Below are 20,255 nucleotides of genomic sequence, written 5' to 3'. Positions count from 1 at the left end.
CAGCTCTCCTGTCCCCACTGGATGGAGTTTTCCAATATTTGGGAAAACTTTACGGATTTGAGCTGTTGGGAGGAGTGAAAATCACCCCCAAAATGGGGTTGGAAGGAAGAGAAATCCCATAAAATCCCCTAAATCAGCCTCAAGGCAGAGGAAGGGATTGCTGCAGGATTTTAGGGAAATTCTCCTCCTCCCACAGCCTGGAAAATGCAAATTGAGCCCTAAAAATTGGGGGGGAAAGGGACAAAACCAAGCAGAAAAGTCCTTTTTGCCCCTCAATGCATCCATGTCTGATTCCCCCATGGAATTCTGGCACTGGAAGCACCAAATGGGATCCCCTGGGCCAGGAAAAACCTCTGGGATTTGGGATTTTTTTTTGTGTTTTCAAAGTTCCTGGGGTGGAATGGCCCCAAATCCCCGATTTTCCCCGGCTCGTGGAGATGAAACTTTAATGAGCAAATGATTCACTCCAGGAAATTCAGCTCCAGGGAAAGGCGAGGAGAGCTGGGGTCCCGGGGATGTGTGTGGGATCGCTCCTCGCTTCCCGCATTTTTCATAAACCCGGGACTTTCTCAGGGAAACTTTTGGGGCCTCCGGGTCCTGGGGGTGCCCTCAGATGTCCCTGGCTCAGCTCTGTCCTTCCTGAGGGATATTTTGATGGAATTTTGCAATTTGATGGAATTTTCCCTTGGAAACACAATTTTCCTGCATCAAATTCTCCTCTCGGAGTGAGGAATTCCAAACCTTGGCAGCCAAAAAAGTCGGATTTGCTTTTCGAGGGATAAACTGAGAAATTCCTTCTTTTTGCTGCCGCCTTTTCCCTATTTTTCCTTAATAAATTTTTCCTTCCGTGAAAATTCCATGTCTGAAACATGGAAAATTCCATGTCTGGAGTGTGGGTTTGCCTCTTCCAAGGTTTCCAACAAAGATTTTGTGGGGAAAATCAATTTATGGGGGAATAAAACTCAGGAAAACAGCCCAGGATGGGATCCAGAGGTGGGGAAATCTCTCAGTCCCTTGCCCTGAACCTTTTCCTTGGAAAAATCCCTCAGGTGGATTTTCCCGCCCAGCCCCTCGTGTTGGAGTCACCTGGGAGTTTTCATTCCCAGAAACAGCTCCAAAATTCCAAACATTTGGAGAAAAAAATTCCCACCCAGGCCTCAGGGAAGGAGGGAAACCAAAACCTCATTCCAGGAGCTGGGAGCTCCATGTTGAGGTGGGAAAGGAAGGAATTGCTGGGGAGGAGGATCCTGGCTGGGCAGAATTCCCAAGGTTTGGGGCAAAGGGAAGCTCCCACCATTCCCGGCTCAGATCCTGGATCCTCATCCAGGAATTCCCACAGTTCTGGGAATTTTTCCTTCTCTCCAGGCTGGGATTGGGAACATCTCCCCACCCTAAATCAGAGCCCATCCCGGCTCCCTGCTGGCTCCAGGGGTTTCTCCAGGGATTTTTCCCATTTTTAGCAGGATTTGCCCCATTCCCAGGGATAACTGCTCCCCTCCAGCTCGGCAAGGGCTTTCCCAAGGAAGTTCCAGCAAGGAATTTTGGATCATTTGGTCCTGGAGCCTCCAGGAGAATCCGGCCCAGCCACAAATCCATGGTGGGACCCTTCAGAGGAACCTGAGATCTTCCTTGGATCATATGGAAAAATCCCTGTTCCCAAATTCCCATTCCTGTTCCCAAATCTCCATCCTCATTCCCAAATCCCCATCCTTGTTCCCAAATCCCCATCCCCATATTTGTTCCCAAATCCCCATCCCCGTTCCCAAATCTCCACGCCATTCCCAGATCTCCATCCTTGTTCCCAAATCTCCATCATTGTTCCCATTCCCAAATCTCCATCCCCTGTTCCCAAATCCCCATCCCCGTCCCTGTTCCCAAATCTCCATCTCCACCCCCATTCCCAAATCTCCGTTCCCAAATCCTCATCCTTGTTCCCAAATCCCCATCCCCGTTCCCAAATCCCCATCCCCGTTCCCAAATCCCCATCCCAATCCTCTTCTGCTCCCAAACCTTGGGGAATTCCAGGAGTTTCCCCTCCGGGCTCACTGGGACCAGTCTGGTGCTGGGAGCCCAAACTGGGAATTCTCCCCACCTGCTGCTGTTTTGGGACAATCCCAAATCCCAGTTAATCCTGCCGGAGTTTTAGGGAATTGCAGCTTTTCCCCCTCATCCCACACCTCGTCCTTCCCATCCTCTCCCACCAAACAAATCCTGGAAGAACTTTCCCAAAATTCCCATTTCCCAAAGGCTTTCCCTGCACGAGTGGGAAGAGAAAATCCCCTGGAAATGGAAAAAAACAGGGAAAACCCTTCCAGATCCCCACTGGGGGAACAAACCACATTTTTTGGGACAACCTCGATCCACGGCATCCTCGGAGCCGGAAAAACCTTGGGAATTCAAACATCCCTGCCCCAAAGCCCGGGGGGGACAAAGGTGATCCTACAAACCCCAGCGCTGACGCCAGCCCCGCTTTGGGGTGACTCTTCCCAGATTTGGGGATTTGACGTCGTTCCCCCCCCCCAATTCCCGGTTTTTCCTGCGGATGGGGAGCGGCTCCGTGACGTCACCGCCTCGCTCTGACCTCATTGGAATGAAATCATTCCCAAGCAAGGCTGGAATCACGACTCCGACCCCGTGATCCCTGGGATTTTTATAAATACACCAGGGAGGGGGGAAAGGTTTCCAGAGAGAGGGGGGGAAAATATCCCAATCCCTGGGAAAATAAAAAAAAATAAAAAATAAAAATCCGGGAGGAGAAGTTTGGGAAAGGCTCCTGATGCCTCTTTCCTGGGAGTGATTCCACAGCAAATCCTTCCCATCCCAAGCATCCAGGAGAAGCAGGTGAGTGCCTGGCATTCATTTATCCCCCCATTTGCAGGAACTTTAAATATTTCAGTGTTTTCCCTGGAAAATCAGATTCCAGGGTTTGGGGGTTTTTTTTAGGGATTGAGAGACTTTTCCACATCCAGATCCCATCCTGAGCTGTTTTCCTGAGTTTTATTCCCTTACAAATTGATTTTCCCACAAAATCTTTGTTGGGAAGGGCAAAATGTTCTTGGAGGAGGCAAATCCACGCTCCAGACATGGAATTTTCCAGGGTTTTTTGGGGGAAAAAGAAATAGGCAAGGTAGGGAAAAGCAATCCAAGATATTTTGATATCCAGGGATTCGTAATTCCCCTCGCCCTCCCTCCTAGGAAAAGTATTTTTTTATTATTATTCCAGCGATTTTGGGAGGCAGATTGGAATGGGCAGCATGGAAAGGATTGGGAAATTTGGGGAAAAAGCAAAATTAGGGAGATAAATCCCTGTTGTCCCTGCAGGGCTGGGGAGGAGAGCGAGGCACAGCCACCCCCCCATCCCAGCGATCCCGGCCGGAATTTGGGAATCGGCCCCGGGAAAAGCGCCGGGAGAGCGGGGGCAGCGCCAGGCGGAGTTCAGGGACTCTCCAGGTGCCATTCCCAGATTTATCCCGGACCTACCTGGGGAAATCCCGCTCCATCCCGGTCCCCCTGCAGGGCGAGGCGGCGATCCCGCTGCTCCCGCTGGAACGAGGGCAATGAGGGCAATGAGGGAATTTTCTCCCTCATTCCGAGCTGCCAGAGGTGTCTCAGGCTCGGCAGCATCCCAGTAAAATTCCTGGAAAACGCTCCCGGCTCTCCCAGCAATTCCCAGCGGGAGGAGCGGCTCCAGCAGCGCCGATTTAATTCCCATTTCCTCACATCCACCGCGGGCGCTTTTCCTCCTTTTCCTGCTCTTTGTTTTTTTTTTTTTTTTTTTTTTTTAGCAAGGAGAAAACCCCAATTCCAGCTTTTTTCCTGCTCCATAAAAACTTCCTGGAGCAGAGGGGCACAGCCCCTCCCTACCCCTATCAAAAATAAACCCAAATCCCAACAAAAATCAGCTTTTCCTTGTTTTTTGTTTGTTTTTTTTTTCCTCATCCCTGCTCCTTTTCCAGGATATCCATCCCGGCGAGGAGCAGGAATGGGCGTGGATGGCTCAGCCGCGTTTTCCCCTTGTTCTGCCTTTCCCTCAGCTCAGCTGAGATTCCCGGAGTTTTGTTGAGCAGGAAAAGCTGGAAAAAAATCCCAGGAAGAGGGGCTGGGTTCAGTCCGTGGTGAGGGGGATGAGATTCCGGGCGGGGCAGGAGCATCCCGGGGCTTTGGGGACATTCCCGTTTCCATCCAGGTGGGAAAATCCCCAATCCCTGAATTCCCTGAATTCCCACCCCGAGCATCCCATCCTGCAGGAGCTCAGGGCGGAGGGAGGTGAAACACAGCTGGGAAAAAAAAAAGGGAATTTTGGGGTGGGAGGAATCTTCATCCCATTCGGGATCGCAGGCTTGGATCACATGGAAAAAACCCCTGTTCCCAAATCTCAAAAAAACCCCTAATTTTATTTTCCAAGAAAAATTAAATCCAGGGATATGCTCGTGTTTAAATGGCCAAATGTGGGATTTGGGGCTGGAGGAAAGGAGAGTTTGGGGTTCTCAATGATCCCATGTGGGTTGTGAGAGCCTGGAAAGGGTTTTCCTCCCTCCATCCTGCAGGAAAAGCTTTCCCTGGATCATTCCATGGCTGCTCCTCTTCCTCTCCCATCCGGATCCAGGGAAAGGTGGAGGGGATTATGGAGGATCTGGGAATTTTGGATTTGGGGGTTTTGGATTTGGGGGTTTTGGGGTTTAGGGAAGGGGTGAAATGGGAGGCAAAGGAGTGGAAATGGGGCAGAAATCACTGAAATCCTGAGGGAGGATTGGCACAGCCAAATCTCCCCTTGGGAAGGAGGAAAAGGGGAGAGTTCAGGGAATGAAATACCCAAATCTCTCCCTTTTTCCATGGAGAGCAAAGAGCAGGGTTAAAGGGATGAACCCGCCCAAAATTTCCACTCTGAGGAACAGCAAAGGGCAAATTTAAGGGGAAAGAACTTCCCAAAATTCCCTTTCCAAGGGATGGCAAAGGGTAGAATTAAAGGGAATAAACCTGTCCAAAGTTCCCACTCTGAGCAACTGCAAAAAGCAAATTTAAGGGGAAAGACCTTCCCAAAATTCTCCCCACAAGGGATGGCAAGGGGAAGAGTGAAAGGAATAAACTTCCCAAAATTCTCCCCCCGAGGAATGGCAACAGGCAGAATTTAGAGGATGAAACTTCCCAAATCTCTCCTTCCATAGGCAATAAAGGGCAGAATTAAGGGAATAAACCTGCCCAAAATCCCCACTCCAAGGAATGGCAAAAGGCAGAATTAAGAGGATGAAACTTCCCATATTTCCTCCTCCCTGGACAATAAAGGGCAGAATTGTAAAAGGAATAAACCTGCCCAAAATTCCGACTCTGAGAAACAGCAAATTTAAGGAGAAATTACCTTCCCGAAATTTCCACTTGAGGGCATGGCAAAGGGCAGAATTTAGGGGATGAAACTTCCCAAATCTCTCCCTCCATGGACAATAAAGGGCAGACCTAAAGGCAGTAAACCTGCCCAAAATTCCCACTCCAAGGAATGGCAAAAGGCAAAATTGAGAGGGTGAAACTTCCCAAAATTCTCCCTCCAAGAAACAGCCACGGGCAGACCTAAACAGAATAAGCCTGCCCAGAATTCCCACTCTGAGGAACAGCAAAGAGTAAATTTAAGGAGAAATTACCTTCCCAAAATTTCCACTCCAAGGGAGCAAAGGGCAGAATTTAGAGGATGAAACTTCCCAAAATTCCCCCTCTGTGGACAGACCTAAGGGCAGACCAAAAGGGAATAAACCCACCCAAAATTCCCTCTCTAATGAACAGCAAAAAGGGCAGAATTTAGAGGATGAAACTTCCCAAATCTCCCCCTCCCTGGACAATAAAGAGCAGAGTTAAAGGGAACAAACCTGCCCAAAATTCTGCTTCCAGGAGACACTAAATGGCAGAATTTAAGGGAATCAATCAGCCCAAAATTCCCACTCTGAGAAACAGCAAAGGGCAAATTTAAGGAGAAATTACCTTCCCAAAATTTCCACTTCAGGGCATGGCAAGGGGCAGAATTTAGGGGATAAAACTTCCCAAAATTCTCCCTCCATGGATGGGGATGGGCGATTTCGGGGACCGCGGCTGAGCAGGTGACAGATCCCAGACCGTGGATGGAGTTTGGATGGATCCCCCATTCCCAGGGGCATTCCCAACCCCTCCTGCTGCTCCACGGGATGGAATCCGCTGCTCCCAACCCCAAAATCGGGGATGGAATTCCAGCCCCAGCTGAGGTCCCGGCCAGCCCCAGGATGGAATTCCGGCCAGGAATCGCCGTGCGAGCCGCTGGCCACAAGATGGGGCCAGAAGATTGGGAATGACAGCAGCATTCCTGGTTTTTTGGAGTGCCAGCAGGAGTCCAGATTTTGGGGAGTTCCAGCAGGATTCCAGGGGTTTTGGGAACGCCAGAAGGATTCCAGGGGTTTGTGGGATGCCAGCAGGATTCCAGAGTTTTGGAATGCCAGCAGGATTCCATGGGTTTGGGAATTCTGGGAGTAGTCCAGGGGTTTGGGGGACGCTAGCAGGATTCCAGGGTTTTTGGGAATTCCATCAGGATTCCAGGGTTTTGGGAATTCCATCAGGATTCCAGGGTTTTTGGGAATGCCAGAAGGACTCCAGGGTTTTTGGGAATTCCATCAGGATTCCAGGGGTTTGGAAATTCCAGCAGGATTCCAGGCGCTTGGAGAGCCCGCATGGCCTCGGGGCTGGCTGGGGACATTTTTCCATCCTGGAATGGACAAAAAGCCCCACGAGAGATCCTTGGTGGATTTCTGGGAGAGGTCAGGTGGGGATAAAGGGAGATGGGGAGGATTTGTGGATCAGGAGAGCTATCCAGGGATTTACAGCCCCCCAAAACAGGCCAAAAAGACCCAAAAAGACGCCAAAATGGCCATATTTCAAGTATGAGTCTCCTGGAGATGGAGTAAGCCCGGAGCACACAGGGCCATCCCATGGGATCAGCATTCCTAGATCCCTTTGGGGCTGAGGAGGCGGGGTGGGCTTGAGGAACATCTCTGGCGGCTCCGGGGTGAGCAGGGGACAGGGAACGTCACCTTTGTGGCAGCTGGTGGCACCCAGGGGCACTCCAGGAGCTGGAGAGGGATCCATGGGGTTCCAAACGGGGCCTGCAGCAGCCACGAGGGTGCTATGGAGGATCCATGAAAGATCCATGAAAGATCCATGAAAGATCCATGAAAGATCCATGAAAAATCCATGAAAAATCCATGAAAAATCCATGAAAAATCCATGAAAAATCCATGAAAAATCCATGAAAAATCCATGAAAAATCCATGAAAGATCCATGGAGGAATGGCCAAATCCTCACCTCCATGGAAATTCCATGAAGGAAAGGCCAAATACTCCTCTCCAAGGAAGCTCCATGGAAGGTCCATGGAAGCTCCATGAAGGAAAGGCCAAACCCTCACCTCCATGGAAGTTCTGTGGAAGCTCCATGGAAAATCCACCATGAAAAGGCCAAATCCTCCTCTCCGTGGAAGTTCCATGGAAATTCCATGAAGGAAACGTCAAATCCTCTCATCCATGGATGCTCCATGGAAGTTCCACGAAGGAAAGGCCAAACCTTCACCTCCATGGAAGCTCTGCGGAAACTCCATGGAAACTCCATGAAAGAAAGGCTAAGTATTCCTCCTCTCCATGGAAGTTCCATGAAGGAAAGGTCTGATCCTCTGATCCATGGAAGCTCCATGGAAGTTCCATGAAGGAAAGGCCAAGTTCTCCTCTCCATGGAAGCTCCATGGAAGTTCAATGGAAGCAAAGGCCAAACCCTCACCTCCATGGAAGTTCAATGGAAGCTCCATGAAGGAAAGGCCAAATCCTCTCATCCATGGAAGCTCCATGAAGGAAGGGTCAAATGCTTCTTGTCCATGGAAGTTCCATGAAGAGAAGGCAAAATCCTCTAAACCATGGAAGCTCCATGAAGGAATGGCCAAACCCTCACCCCCATGGAAGCTCTGTGGAACATCTGTGGAAACTCCACGAAGGAAAGGTTCAGTCCTCCTCTCCATGGAAATTCCGTGAAAAAAATGTCAAATTCTCCCCTCCAAGGAAGCTCCATGGAAGTTCAGGCCAAATCCTCTTCTCCATGGAACCTCCATAGAAGTTCCATGAAGGAAAGACCAAATCCTCCTCTCCATGGAAATTCCAGAAAGGAAAGGCCAAGTCCTCCTCTCAGTGGAAGTTCCATGGAAGAAAGGTCAAATCCTCCCCTCCTTGGAAGCTCCATGGAAGCTCTGTGGAAGCTCAGGCCAAGTCCTCCTCTCTATGGAAGCTCCATGAAGGAATGGCCAAGTCCTGCTCTCCATGGAAGCTCCATGGAAGCAAAGACCAAACCCTCACCTCCATGGAAATTCCATGGAAGCTCTGAGGAAGCAAACCTCCCACCAGCACCCCAAAACTAAGGCCTGGAGCTTGCATCCCAAGGAATCTCTTTCCCACCTGCTCTAACCTTTGGATGGGACCTGGGAGGTGACTCCAAGAGCGCAGGAAGGGGAGTTCAGGGATGGGGAAGGGATGAGGAGATGAGGAGATGAAGATCTCTCTTTCCACGGGAAGCTCACCTCGCTCTCTGCCCTCCCGGGTGTCCCCGGGCCAGGCCAGCGCCATGTCCCACCCCAGGCTGCTGCTGCTCCTCGTCCTGCTGGCAGCCGCCGGCGCCGGCCGCGCCCTCAGCCTGTCCAGCGCCGCCTCCATCCTCAGCTGCCTGCAGGCCGCCCTCTCGGAGCCGCGGCGGATCCTTCCCGAGGACAACACCGTCCTGGACAAGCGCGGATCCACGTCCCTGGAGGAGGCGCCCGAGGAGGACACGGAGGAGGAGGAGGAGGAGCTGGGGAAAAGGACATTCCCAGGGGACGGCCACCACAAATACACGTCCCAGGCGCAGGGCAAGGGCAAGGGCCAGCAGAACCGGGCCAAGAGCGACCGGCGCACCAAGGTGACGCTGTCCCTCGACGTCCCCACCAACATCATGAACATCCTCTTCAACATCGCCAAGGCCAAGAACTTGCGGGCCAAGGCGGCGGCCAACGCGCACCTGATGGCGCAGATCGGCCGCAGGAAGTGACTGGGGGCCACCCGAGGGGACAGATGGCCGGCTGTGACATCGGCCTGGGCCGGTTGTGACCCATCGAGCGACCCCTCATCCGTGTTCCTCCTCCTCCTCCTCCTCCCTGCTCTCCCCCGCCGTTCCTTCCGGAGGTTTCCACGCGCAGGGAAGAGGTTCCTGTCCCCAGCAGGGAGCAGGGGACGCGTCACCGGGAAGGTTCCTGATTAAAGCTGCCATCTCTGGAGTTTCCAAGGCTTTGTTGTTGTCCCATCTCCTGCCCCTGCTGCTCCGTTGGGTCCGTAGGGATTCCAGAACCTCCCCCAGTTTGGTGTCCCTGTCCTCACCATGGCCATCCCAAATCCCACCGCGAGCTGTTCCTGCCATGGCCACCAACCCACCGGGAAGGGACAACCCCAGGAGGGATCTCCCAGTTCCTCCTGCTGGGTCATCCCTGGCTTTGTCACCAGCACCTTCAGCACCAACCTCCCCCCACCCCTGATGGCCAAAGCCACCAATATGGCCCTGGTGTCCCCAGATGGGTCTCGGCCATTATCACCCACATGGCCCCAGTGTCCCCAGAGGACCAGAGCCACCAATATGGCCCGGATGTCCCCAGATGAGTCCCAGCCATTGTCACCCACACAGCCCTGGTGTCTCCTGATGGAGCCATTGTCACCACATAGCCCCAGTGTCCCCAAATACGCCCTGGCCATTGTCACCCACAGGGCCCTAGTGTCCCCACATGGGTCCCAGCCATTGTCACCCCACACAGCCTTGGTGTTCCCTGATGGCCATTGTCACCAAAATGGCCCTGGTGTTCCCTGATGGAGCCATTGTCACCCACACAGCCCCAGGGTCCCCTGATGGTCCCTGCCCATTGTCACCCACACAGCCCCAGTGTCCCAATATAGGCCCAGCCATTGTCACCCACAGGGCCCGGGTGTCCCCTGATGAGTGTGGCCATTGTCACCCACACAGCATCAGTGTCCCCAGTGGGTTCTGGCCATTGTCACCCACACAGCCCCAGTGTCCCCTGATGGGTCTGCCCATTGTCACCCACACAGCCCCAGTGTCCCAATATAGGCCCAGCCATTGTCACCCACAGGGCCCTGGTGTCCCCAGATGGGTCTGGCCATTGTCACCCACACAGCCTCGGGTGGGTTTGGATCCCAGGAGCTGCAGGTGGCTCACCCGGGGTCCCACCACAAATCCCCCCTGTCCCTTCCCACCTTGCCACTGTTGTTTTCCAGCTGGTCCAGGCTCAGCTCTTCCTCCACCAACCATCCGTGCCCGCCCCGCTCCTTCCCTGCTCCCACCCTCCACCTTGGAATATTCATCCCTTCCTCTGAACCTCTCTCTGCACCTCCCAGCCCCGCTGAAATTCCACCTCTTCCCTCCTCCCCGCACGCAGCAGCTTTGGGAGGTGGAGAGAAATCTGGGGACAGAAATTTGGGACAGAAATTTGGCCCTTCTTCCCCAGGGGGGTGCTCACCAAGAGGAGGAAATGAGATCCCCACGGGGACATTCCCAAATGGACTCTTTCCCAAATAGACCCTTCCCAAATGAACCCCTCCCAACTGGATCTGTCCCAAATGGATGAGCAAACCAGAGGTGCTGCAAGAGCTCCCACATTCCCGAGGGGAGCAGGATCCTCAATTCCATCCTGGCACCAAGGAGGATCCAGCCCCACCTGCTGAGGGACACATTCCAAAATTACATTCCCAGTATTTGGGGAACACACCCACGTGCACATCCATGGGGTTTGGATGGGAAAACCAAGGCCATTCCCAGCAGGAATGGGACAAGGATTGGGAGGGATTTGTAGGGAATTCTACCAGGAGCCATCCCTGGTGGGATGAATCCCCTTCCCAGGACGCCTGCCCTGCTCCTGGAATGTCCTGTCCCACAGCTGGGACGTTCCTGGGATTCCTGCCTGGCCCAGCTGGGGCTGGGACCCCTTATCCCAGGATTTGGGGCATTCCCACCAGCCAGGAGCTCCTCATGGATCTCCCCAGGACATGGACAGGAGATGGAAAAGGACAGGAGATGGAAAATCCAGAGCAGGGATTTTTCTTTTTTTAACCCCCTTGGGCTTTTCCTTTTTTTTTTCCCCTTTTTCTTTTTTTCCTTGGATTCCTTTCTTTCCTTCCCTTTTTTTTTCCTGCCCCAGCTGCTTTTCTTGGATCCCTCACAGCATGGGGAGTGCCCAGAGGAGGAGGAATGACCCAGCTGCAATTCAGGGACAGGCAGAGGTCGGGCTCAATCCCCTTTTCCAGCTCCTTTGCAGCTTCCAGGGATTCTCACATCACGTCTGGGAGCAGCCAGGAGAGGGAAGGAATTTTTTCAGGCAGCTTGGACACGGTTTTATAGGAGGCTGACAGAGCCAAAGCGCTGGAATTCCCATCTCAACCCCAATTAAATTTCCAGCCCTGGCAGCAGGACAGGGATTGCTTTAGCAGGGATGAGAGGTTTAAGGATTCCTTAGGGAATCAATGGCAGAAATGTGGAAAAAAGTGGATTTCATCTGAAAGCGAAAGCCTGACAAAGCTCCTTGGCAAAGCTCAGGGAAAAAAGCAAAATAAAACCTAAATTTGAGCAATCTGAGAGTAAAAAAATCTACAAAAATGAGCTGCGTGGAGGTTGGGAATGGGAAAGGATTTCCCATTCCAAAGTGCTGGAATTCCCATCTCAATCCCAATTAAATTTCCAGCCCTGGCAGCAGGACAGGGATTGCTTTAGCAGGAATGAGAGGTTTAAGGATTCCTTATGGAAAAAAGTGGATTTCATCTGAAAGAGAGAGCGTGACAAAGCTCCTTGGCAAAGCTCAGCCTGCAGCTTTTACTGGATGGGCAAAGCTCAGGAAAAAGCAAAATAAAACCTAATTTTGAGCAATCTGAAGGCAAAAATAATCAAAAATGAGTTGTGTGGAGGTTGGAAATGGGAAAGGATAAAAGGAATAAGGGAGATCTTCCCATGGAATCTTGAAGTCCCTTAATCAAACTGAGCCCCTTCATCAACAGTTTAAAGGTTTTGACTTTTAAATTAAAAAATGAAATTCAAATTAAAGCACTTAATTAATGGCCTAACTAAAACAATTTAACAAAAGGTTCTGTAGAATTTACCATCAGCACAAAGTAATTCACTCAATGGATTAATTATGAATTAAACAGAATTAAGAAGAGTGGATGGGCTGGAAGAGGGATGGGAACATTCCCGCAGGCTGGAATTCTGTAGGAGCAGCTTTGCTATTCCCAGGGAGGGAAAATAAAGCTGAAGTCATTCTACAAGGAGAGAACTGGAGGTTCCAGCTACCCAAAAACTGTGGGATTTTCCCCAAAATCCCCTTCCTTTCCTTTCCAGGGTGATTCCACCCACACAGCTCCCCTGCCTTTCCCTCTGTGGACCTGGAATCTTCTTGGGGACAATCAGGGATGGGGACTTTGGGGTGACAACCTCTGGGGTGGCTCAAGGGACCTGGGCCTTCCCAGGGGCCAACCTGGTCCTTTTAGGGCCACCAAAGAGTTTTGGGATCCTTCCACCTCCTGTCCCAAATATCAGACACAGCTCCCCCCTCTCCTCTTCCCATTCCTGGCTGGATTTCCCTGCTCTGGGAATATTTCCCAAATCCTCAGCACTCCCCCAAACCACCAGGATTTGCTCAGGCAACACTTGAGCTTCACCAAAGGTGGGGAGGAGGATGAAAATTGCTCCCCACAACCCAGAAGTGATTCCCTGATCCCAGACGTGGAGTTCCCTGAGCAGCAGCCAGCCCCAGACAGAAATTCCCACAGGATATAGGACACTTCCCCCACAACACTAATTAGGAATGATGACTCTCACAGCACACCCTGATCAGCATCTGCTCTTCTCCTCAGGCCACCAGTGAGCAGGAGCCTCCCCACAAAACCCCCTGGGGGGGAAATCCAAGGAATTCTGAGCCAAAAAAACCCCTCTTTATTAATATACAAAAAGCCATTTGCATAGAAGTTTACAGGTGCATTTCTAATTCCAAAGTGCTTTTACAAGAAAAAGCCAGAGCAAGAGTTTGCCATTCCAGCCAAAGCAGGCAGCTGAGACATTCCCGGGTTAGGAACCGGGATCTCCTGGCTAGGCCGGATGTCAGGCCTGAGTTAGGCGCGGCTCAGCGTCACTCACCAATAAACAGCAGTGGGATAAAGCTCAAGACACCCAGGCTAGAGAGGAGCTCTATGCAAGCAGGGGAGGTTCAATAAATCAAACGTGGCCAGTCCTCGGGCACCCCCGGGCCCTCAGGAACTCGGGACACAAGTCTGGATTCCAGCCGAGCTCAAGACCAGGCCGCAGTCTGTCAGTACTCATCCTCCTCACCCTCATCCTCCTCCCCGTCCGCCGAGTCCCTTCCAACCTCCTCATAATCCTTCTCCAGGGCTGCCAGGTCCTCCCTGGCCTCGGAGAACTCGCCCTCCTCCATGCCCTCCCCCACGTACCAGTGCACGAAGGCGCGCTTGGCGTACATCAGGTCAAACTTGTGGTCCAGGCGGGCCCAGGCCTCGGCGATGGCCGTGGTGTTGCTCAGCATGCACACAGCCCTCTGCACCTTGGCCAGGTCCCCCCCGGGCACCACCGTGGGCGGCTGGTAGTTGATGCCCACCTTGAAACCGGTGGGGCACCAGTCCACGAACTGGATGGAGCGGCGCGTCTTGATGGCGGCGATGGCGGCGTTGACATCCTTGGGGACAACGTCCCCGCGGTAGAGCAGGCAGCACGCCATGTACTTGCCGCGGCGAGGGTCGCACTTGACCATCTGGTTGGAGAACTCGAAGCAGGCGTTGGTGATCTCGGGCACGGAGAGCTGCTCGTGGTAGGCCTTCTCCGCCGAGACGATGGGCGCGTAGGTGGTGAGCGGGAAGTGGATGCGCGGGTAGGGCACCAGGTTGGTCTGGAACTCGATGAGGTCCACGTTGAGGGCGCCATTGAAGCGCAGCGAGGCCGTGACCGAGGAGACGATCTGGCCGATCAGGCGGTTGAGGTTGGTGTAGGTGGGGCGCTCGATGTCCAGGTTGCGGTGGCAGATGTCGTAGATGGCCTCGTTGTCCACCATGAAGGAGCAGTCCGAGTGCTCCAGCGTGGTGTGCGTGGTCAGGATGGAGTTGTAGGGCTCCACCACGGCCGTGGACACCTGCGGGGCCGGGTACACCGAGAACTCCAGCTTGGATTTCTTGCTGTACTCCACGGAGAGCCGCTCCATTAGGAGCGAGGTGAAGCCGGAGCCGGTGCCTCCTCCGAAGCTGTGGAAGACCAGGAAGCCTTGGAGTCCACTGCACTGGTCAGCCTGCAGCAGAACGTTGGATATTTACCCAAGGACCCAAAACATATCCTGAAAACACTGGATATTTAACCCTTTCAGGGCTGGGGTAGCTATCCCAAGAATACAGGGATAACTATTCCAACAATATTGGATATTTATCCCCGTAAAGACTGGAGTAACAACCCCAAGAATATTGGACATTTATCCCTTTCAGGACTGCAATAACTATCCCAAGAATACATAAAATTATCTCTGTAAGGATCAGGATAATTATCCCAAGAATATTGGATCTTTTTCCCTGTAAGGACTGGGATAATTATCCCAAGAAAATGGATATTTATCCATTTAAGGACTGAGATAACTATCCCAAAAAAAAGGATATTTAACCATTTAAGGACTGGGATAACTATCCCGAGAAAACAGATATTATTCCCTCTAAGGACCAGGATAATTATCCCAAGAATACTGGAGATTTATCCCAAGGACTAGAAAACTATCCCAAGAATATTCTATATTTATGCCTGTAAGGACTGGAATAACTATCCCCCCAAAAAAATGGATATTTATCCATTTAAGGACTGGGATAACTATCCCAAAAGTGGAGATTTATTTCTTTAAGAACTGGGATAACTATCCCAAGAATACTGGGATAATTATCCCAAGAAAACGGGTATTTTTCCCTGTAAGGACCAGAATAATTATCCCAAGAATATTGGATCTTTTTCCCTGCAAGGACTGGGATAATTATCCCAAGAAAATCGATATTTATCCCTTTAAGGACTGGAGTAACTATCCCAGGAATACTGGACATTTATCCCAAGGATTAGAAAGCTATCCCAAAAAAAAATGGATATTTATCCATTTAAGGACTGAGATAACTATCCCAATAATGGATATTTATTTCTTTAAGAACTGGGATAACTATCCCAAGAATACTGGATATTTATCTATTTAAGGACTAGGATAACTATCCCAACAAAACAGATATTTATCCATTTAAGAACTGGGATAACTATCCCAAAAAATGGATATTTATCCATTTAAGGACTGGGATACCTATCCCCCCAAAATGGATATTTATCCAGTTAAGGACTGGGACAACTATCCCAAGTAATACCGCACAAAATTCTGCTCAGAGCACTCACTGACCATCTTAAGCCCAGTTTTACCACAACAATCCTCTACTTTTAGGACAAACACACAAATCCAGGTGGCCTTCCCAAGCCCCAAACCAAATCCCAACAGCCACAACAACGCTTGGACCTCACCTCAAGCTATTTTTTTAATTAAGAGTTTTTCATTTCAAGACTCCTACCCCAAACTCCACGGTGTTGTCCAGAAGGGTGTTATGTTATTTTTACCCAGAAGGGCACTATTTTAACCCAGAAGGGCACTATTTTCACCCAGAACTCGGTGTTCTCCTCACCATTTTGCGGATGCGGCTGAGCACGGTGTCGATGATCTCCTTGCCGATGGTGTAGTGCCCGCGGGCGTAGTTGTTGGCAGCGTCCTCCTTGCCGCTGATGAGCTGCTCCGGGTGGAAGAGCCCGTGGTAGGGCCCCGTCCTGATCTCATCTGCACCAGGGGGAGAAATCAGCCAGGGCAGGGCACAAAGAAAGGTTCTGGGAGAAGCTGGTGGAGCAAAATCCGTGGAATGTCCAGCAGGAGGGCATGGCGTGGTCAGGGAAGGGTTGTGGGAATAATGGAAGGGGGCGGCTCAGCCCCTCAGGGTTCCTTCAGGATTCATTTTTCCCTCCTGCCAAGGACTGGGAATCACTTTTGGCCCCATTCCCGTGGGATTTCCTGGGTGGTTCTCATGACTTTTCCCCTAATTCCCTTATTTACCTCTTCATCTCCCATTAAAATTCCCCAAATTTCCTTTGATCCACCCCAAATCCCACCAGCTCTGGACTGGGGGAGACAAGAACATCTCAAATGAGATATTCTTGTCACACAGGTAATGTCCTACCAGAACTCCATCTCCACCCTACACCCAGCCTCAAATCCTGAATTAATCTGGTTTAATGAGCCAGGACACCACAACTCCGGAGTTTTTGTGGAATTGTTTACCACAGGCAGCTTGGAGGAAAAATTTGGAAGCTCCAGCTCCATCCTCTGCTCTCCAGCGGGAGGGGACACAGACAAAACCCCTCCAGTGTTGACATTGCCACCTGACCCAACTCCAGAGGGTTTTTAAATCCACTCCATTCCAACATAAAACACATTCCATAATCTCCTGGCTCACTCATTAAGCTCTCCACTTGATACCTTAATGAGGTGTCTGTAAATTAAGCAGAACCCAAACAAAAGCCTGCAAAACCCTTTAATTGGGACGAATGAGTCACAGCCCAGGTGGAAAGATAGGAGGAGAAGCCTGGAAGGCAGGAGCGCGTGGTTGGACTTGGACTCATTTTCTAAACAAATAATTATTATTCTCTAGGAAGACGCCTCAAATTGAGGTGCCACACAAACAAACACCCGGAGATCCCTGAGGGAGCTGGAAAGAGAAGTGGGAATTTTTGGGAAGCCATCAGGTTGGACAAGTGGGAATTTTTGGGAAGCCATCAGGTTGGAGGAGAGCTCCAAGATGAAGTTGGCCAGACAGGACAGCCAGGTCCCACAAACCTGTGGCACGTGTGTCACCCCACTTTGCGGGTGGCATCAGAACCAGATGTGCCACATCTGGCCGTGGGATGGTGGAATTCCAGCCAGGACCACCATGGCTGGCAAATCCAGGACATTTTCCTTCCTGCTGAAGGTCCCAAAAGGAGGGAACAAAGACAACTCGGTGACAACCACGGGTTTGTCCCTCCTGGTCCCTTTGGAAGGGTAAATTCTGTCTGCTCCCAGTGGCTGGGGACACTTAACCAGAGCAGAGGAGCGGGAACATCAGGATCCCATGGAAAAAGGGTTGGGAATTATGGATAAAGATAGATCAGAGAAAAAAAATCCCATTTTTACCAATGACAGTGGGCTCCAGGTCAATGAACACGGCCCGGGGCACGTGCTTGCCAGAGGCTGTCTCACAGAAGAAGGTCTCAAAGGAGGAATCCACCTGCTCGGAGTTGGGATCCATGGATTTCACCTGCTTGGAGCCAGGGATGGTCCCATCGGCCTGGATGCCATGCTCCAGGCAATAGAGCTCCCAGCAGGCATTGCCCATCTGCACCCCGGCCTGCCCGATGTGGATGGAAATGCACTCCCTCTGGAAAAGGGAAAAACATGGAATGTCACACAGGGATGGGGATGGAAATGTATCCCTCTGGAAAAGGGAAACAACGTGGAATTTTATCCCTCTGGAAAAGGGAAACAACAGGGAAATGTATCCCTCTGGAAAAGGGAGAAACATGGAATTTCACACAGGGATGGGGATGGAAATGTATCCCTCTGGAAAAGGGAAAAACATGGAATGTCACACAGGGATGGGGATGGAAATGCACTCCCTCTGGAAAAGGGAAAAAGGGAATTTTACACAGGGATGGGGATGGAAATATCCCTCTGGAAAAGGGAAACAACGTGGAATTGTATCCCTCTGGAAAAGGGAAAAATGGAATTTCACACAGGGATGTAGATGGAAATGCACTCCCTCTGGAAAAGGGAAAAAAACAGGGAATTGTGTCCCTCTGGAAAAGGGAAAAAAACAGGGAATTGTATCCCTCTGGAAAAGGGAAAAAAACAGGGAATTGTGTCCCTCTGGAAAAGGGAAAAATGGAATTTCACACAGGGATGTGGATGGAAATGCACTCCCTCTGGAAAAGGGGGAATTTCACACACCCTGTGGATGGGGATTGGGAGTTCCAGCCCCCACAGCTCCCCTCGGAGCCCTGCTGGGGATGACGAGGGAAACAGGCAGTGCCCACCCACCACAGGGCCTGGAGTCAAAGTGGGATCTGCTGCACACAGCACTCCTGGGAAAGGCCCTCCCGGCCCAGGAAAGGAAAAAGGAAAAGGGGAAAAAGGAAAAGGGGAAAAAGGAAAAGGGGAAAAAGGAAAAGGGGAAAAAGGAAAAGGGGAAAAAGGAAAAGGGGAAAAAGGAAAAGGGGAAAAAGGAAAAGGGGAAAAAGGAAAAGGGGAAAAAGGAAAAGGGGAAAAAGGAAAAGGGGAAAAAGGAAAAGGGGAAAAAGGAAAAGGGGAAAAAGGAAAAGGGGAAAAAGGAAAAGGGGAAAAAGGAAAAGGGGAAAAAGGAAAAGGGGAAAAAGGAAAAGGGGAAAAAGGAAAAGGGGAAAAAGGAAAAGGGGAAAAAGGAAAAGGGGAAAAAGGAAAAGGGGAAAAAGGAAAAGGGGAAAAAGGAAAAGGGGAAAAAGGAAAAGGGGAAAAAGGAAAAGGGGAAAAAGGAAAAGGGGAAAAAGGAAAAGGGGAAAAAGGAAAAGGGGAAAAAGGAAAAGGGGAAAAAGGAAAAGGGGAAAAAGGAAAAGGGGAAAAAGGAAAAGGGGAAAAAGGAAAAGGGGAAAAAGGAAAAGGGGAAAAAGGAAAAGGGGAAAAAGGAAAAGGGGAAAAAGGAAAAGGGGAAAAAGGAAAAGGGGAAAAAGGAAAAGGGGAAAAAGGAAAAGGGGAAAAAGGAAAAGGGGAAAAAGGAAAAGGGGAAAAAGGAAAAGGGGAAAAAGGAAAAGGGGAAAAAGGAAAAGGGGAAAAAGGAAAAGGGGAAAAAGGAAAAGGGGAAAAAGGAAAAGGGGAAAAAGGAAAAGGGGAAAAAGGAAAAGGGGAAAAAGGAAAAGGGGAAAAAGGAAAAGGGGAAAAAGGAAAAGGGGAAAAAGGAAAAGGGGAAAAAGGAAAAGGGGAAAAAGGAAAAGGGGAAAAAGGAAAAGGGGAAAAAGGAAAAGGGGAAAAAGGAAAAGGGGAAAAAGGAAAAGGGGAAAAAGGAAAAGGGGAAAAAGGAAAAGGGGAAAAAGGAAAAGGGGAAAAAGGAAAAGGGGAAAAAGGAAAAGGGGAAAAAGGAAAAGGGGAAAAAGGAAAAGGGGAAAAAGGAAAAGGGGAAAAAGGAAAAGGGGAAAAAGGAAAAGGGGAAAAAGGAAAAGGGGAAAAAGGAAAAGGGGAAAAAGGAAAAGGGGAAAAAGGAAAAGGGGAAAAAGGAAAAGGGGAAAAAGGAAAAGGGGAAAAAGGAAAAGGGGAAAAAGGAAAAGGGGAAAGGCTGCTGGCTCCATGCTGGGGCGGGAAGCAGCCGAGCAGCACCAGCTCAGGGAGCCTCTGCCCATCCCTCCCATCCTGATGGATCAGCAGCAGCAGCTTGGAAAAAAGAGCTCAGGGAGAAGCCAAGCTTGGAAAAGCTGAGCCCAGCTGGAGTCACAGAGGCTGGAGAAAGCAGGGATTGCCCCGGGGCAGAGCAGGGCTCCCTGAGCAGCTCCCAGTCTGGATTTATCCAGGTCATCTCCAGCAGGCTGTGACTCCGGGCAGCGGCGTCTCCTGGAGGCTCCCTGGGCACTGCCCTGGGTAATTGGCACCTGCTGCTGCCACCACGCCAGGATCAAAGCCTGGCACGGCCTCCTGGGCCACATCCCAGCCAGAACCCAGCTACTGCAGGGCTGCTTCCCAAGGGAGCTGATCCCACCTGGGAAGGACACGCAGGTGGAACCTCTGAGCTTGGGCTACCACAGATGCAGATTCTCTCTCTCTCCTGCAGCACCAAACTGGCACAGCATTAACAGGAGAATGGGGGAAAACTCAAACCTTGAAACTTCAAGGGGTCGCTCTTGTTAATGCCCTTGGTCTCACTGATGTCCTCACGCTGAATTTACATTTTCTCCCGAGTTACACAGGCTCAACCTGGCTTAGAGAGGGGTGCTGGGAACAGCAGATCCCAAATCTCCCAAAGCTGGGTCTCCATAGGTAAGCCTGGCTTAGAGAGGGGTGCTGGGAACAGCAGATCCCAAATCTCCCAAAGCTGGGTCTCCATAGGTAAGCCTGGCTTAGAGAGGGGTG

The 20,255-nt window shown here is 51.0% G+C and overlaps 2 protein-coding genes across 2 annotated transcripts; one reads left to right on the top strand and one right to left on the bottom strand.

The window, feature by feature from the left end:
- Window positions 1-8,611: 8,611 nt before the first annotated feature.
- Window positions 8,612-9,217, top strand: UCN3 (urocortin 3). Its single transcript, XM_058021938.1, has one exon. It carries the CDS (start codon window positions 8,612-8,614, stop codon window positions 9,068-9,070), a length of 459 nt encoding a protein of 152 aa, XP_057877921.1. The 3' UTR covers window positions 9,071-9,217.
- A 4,162-nt stretch (window positions 9,218-13,379) lies between these two features.
- Window positions 13,380-17,541, bottom strand: TUBAL3 (tubulin alpha like 3). Its single transcript, XM_058021937.1, has 3 exons — window positions 17,301-17,541; window positions 15,766-15,914; window positions 13,380-14,363 (listed from the first exon to the last, which is right to left on the bottom strand). Exons 1-3 carry the CDS (start codon window positions 17,500-17,502, stop codon window positions 13,380-13,382), a joined length of 1,335 nt encoding a protein of 444 aa, XP_057877920.1. The 5' UTR covers window positions 17,503-17,541.
- Between the last annotated feature and the right edge of the window lie 2,714 nt (window positions 17,542-20,255).

Source organism: Melospiza georgiana, chromosome 4, assembly GCF_028018845.1.
Source record: "Melospiza georgiana isolate bMelGeo1 chromosome 4, bMelGeo1.pri, whole genome shotgun sequence".
NCBI lineage: Eukaryota > Metazoa > Chordata > Aves > Passeriformes > Passerellidae > Melospiza > Melospiza georgiana.
Note: the sequence above shows the minus strand (reverse complement) of the source record. Positions and strands in the feature narration are given on the sequence as shown.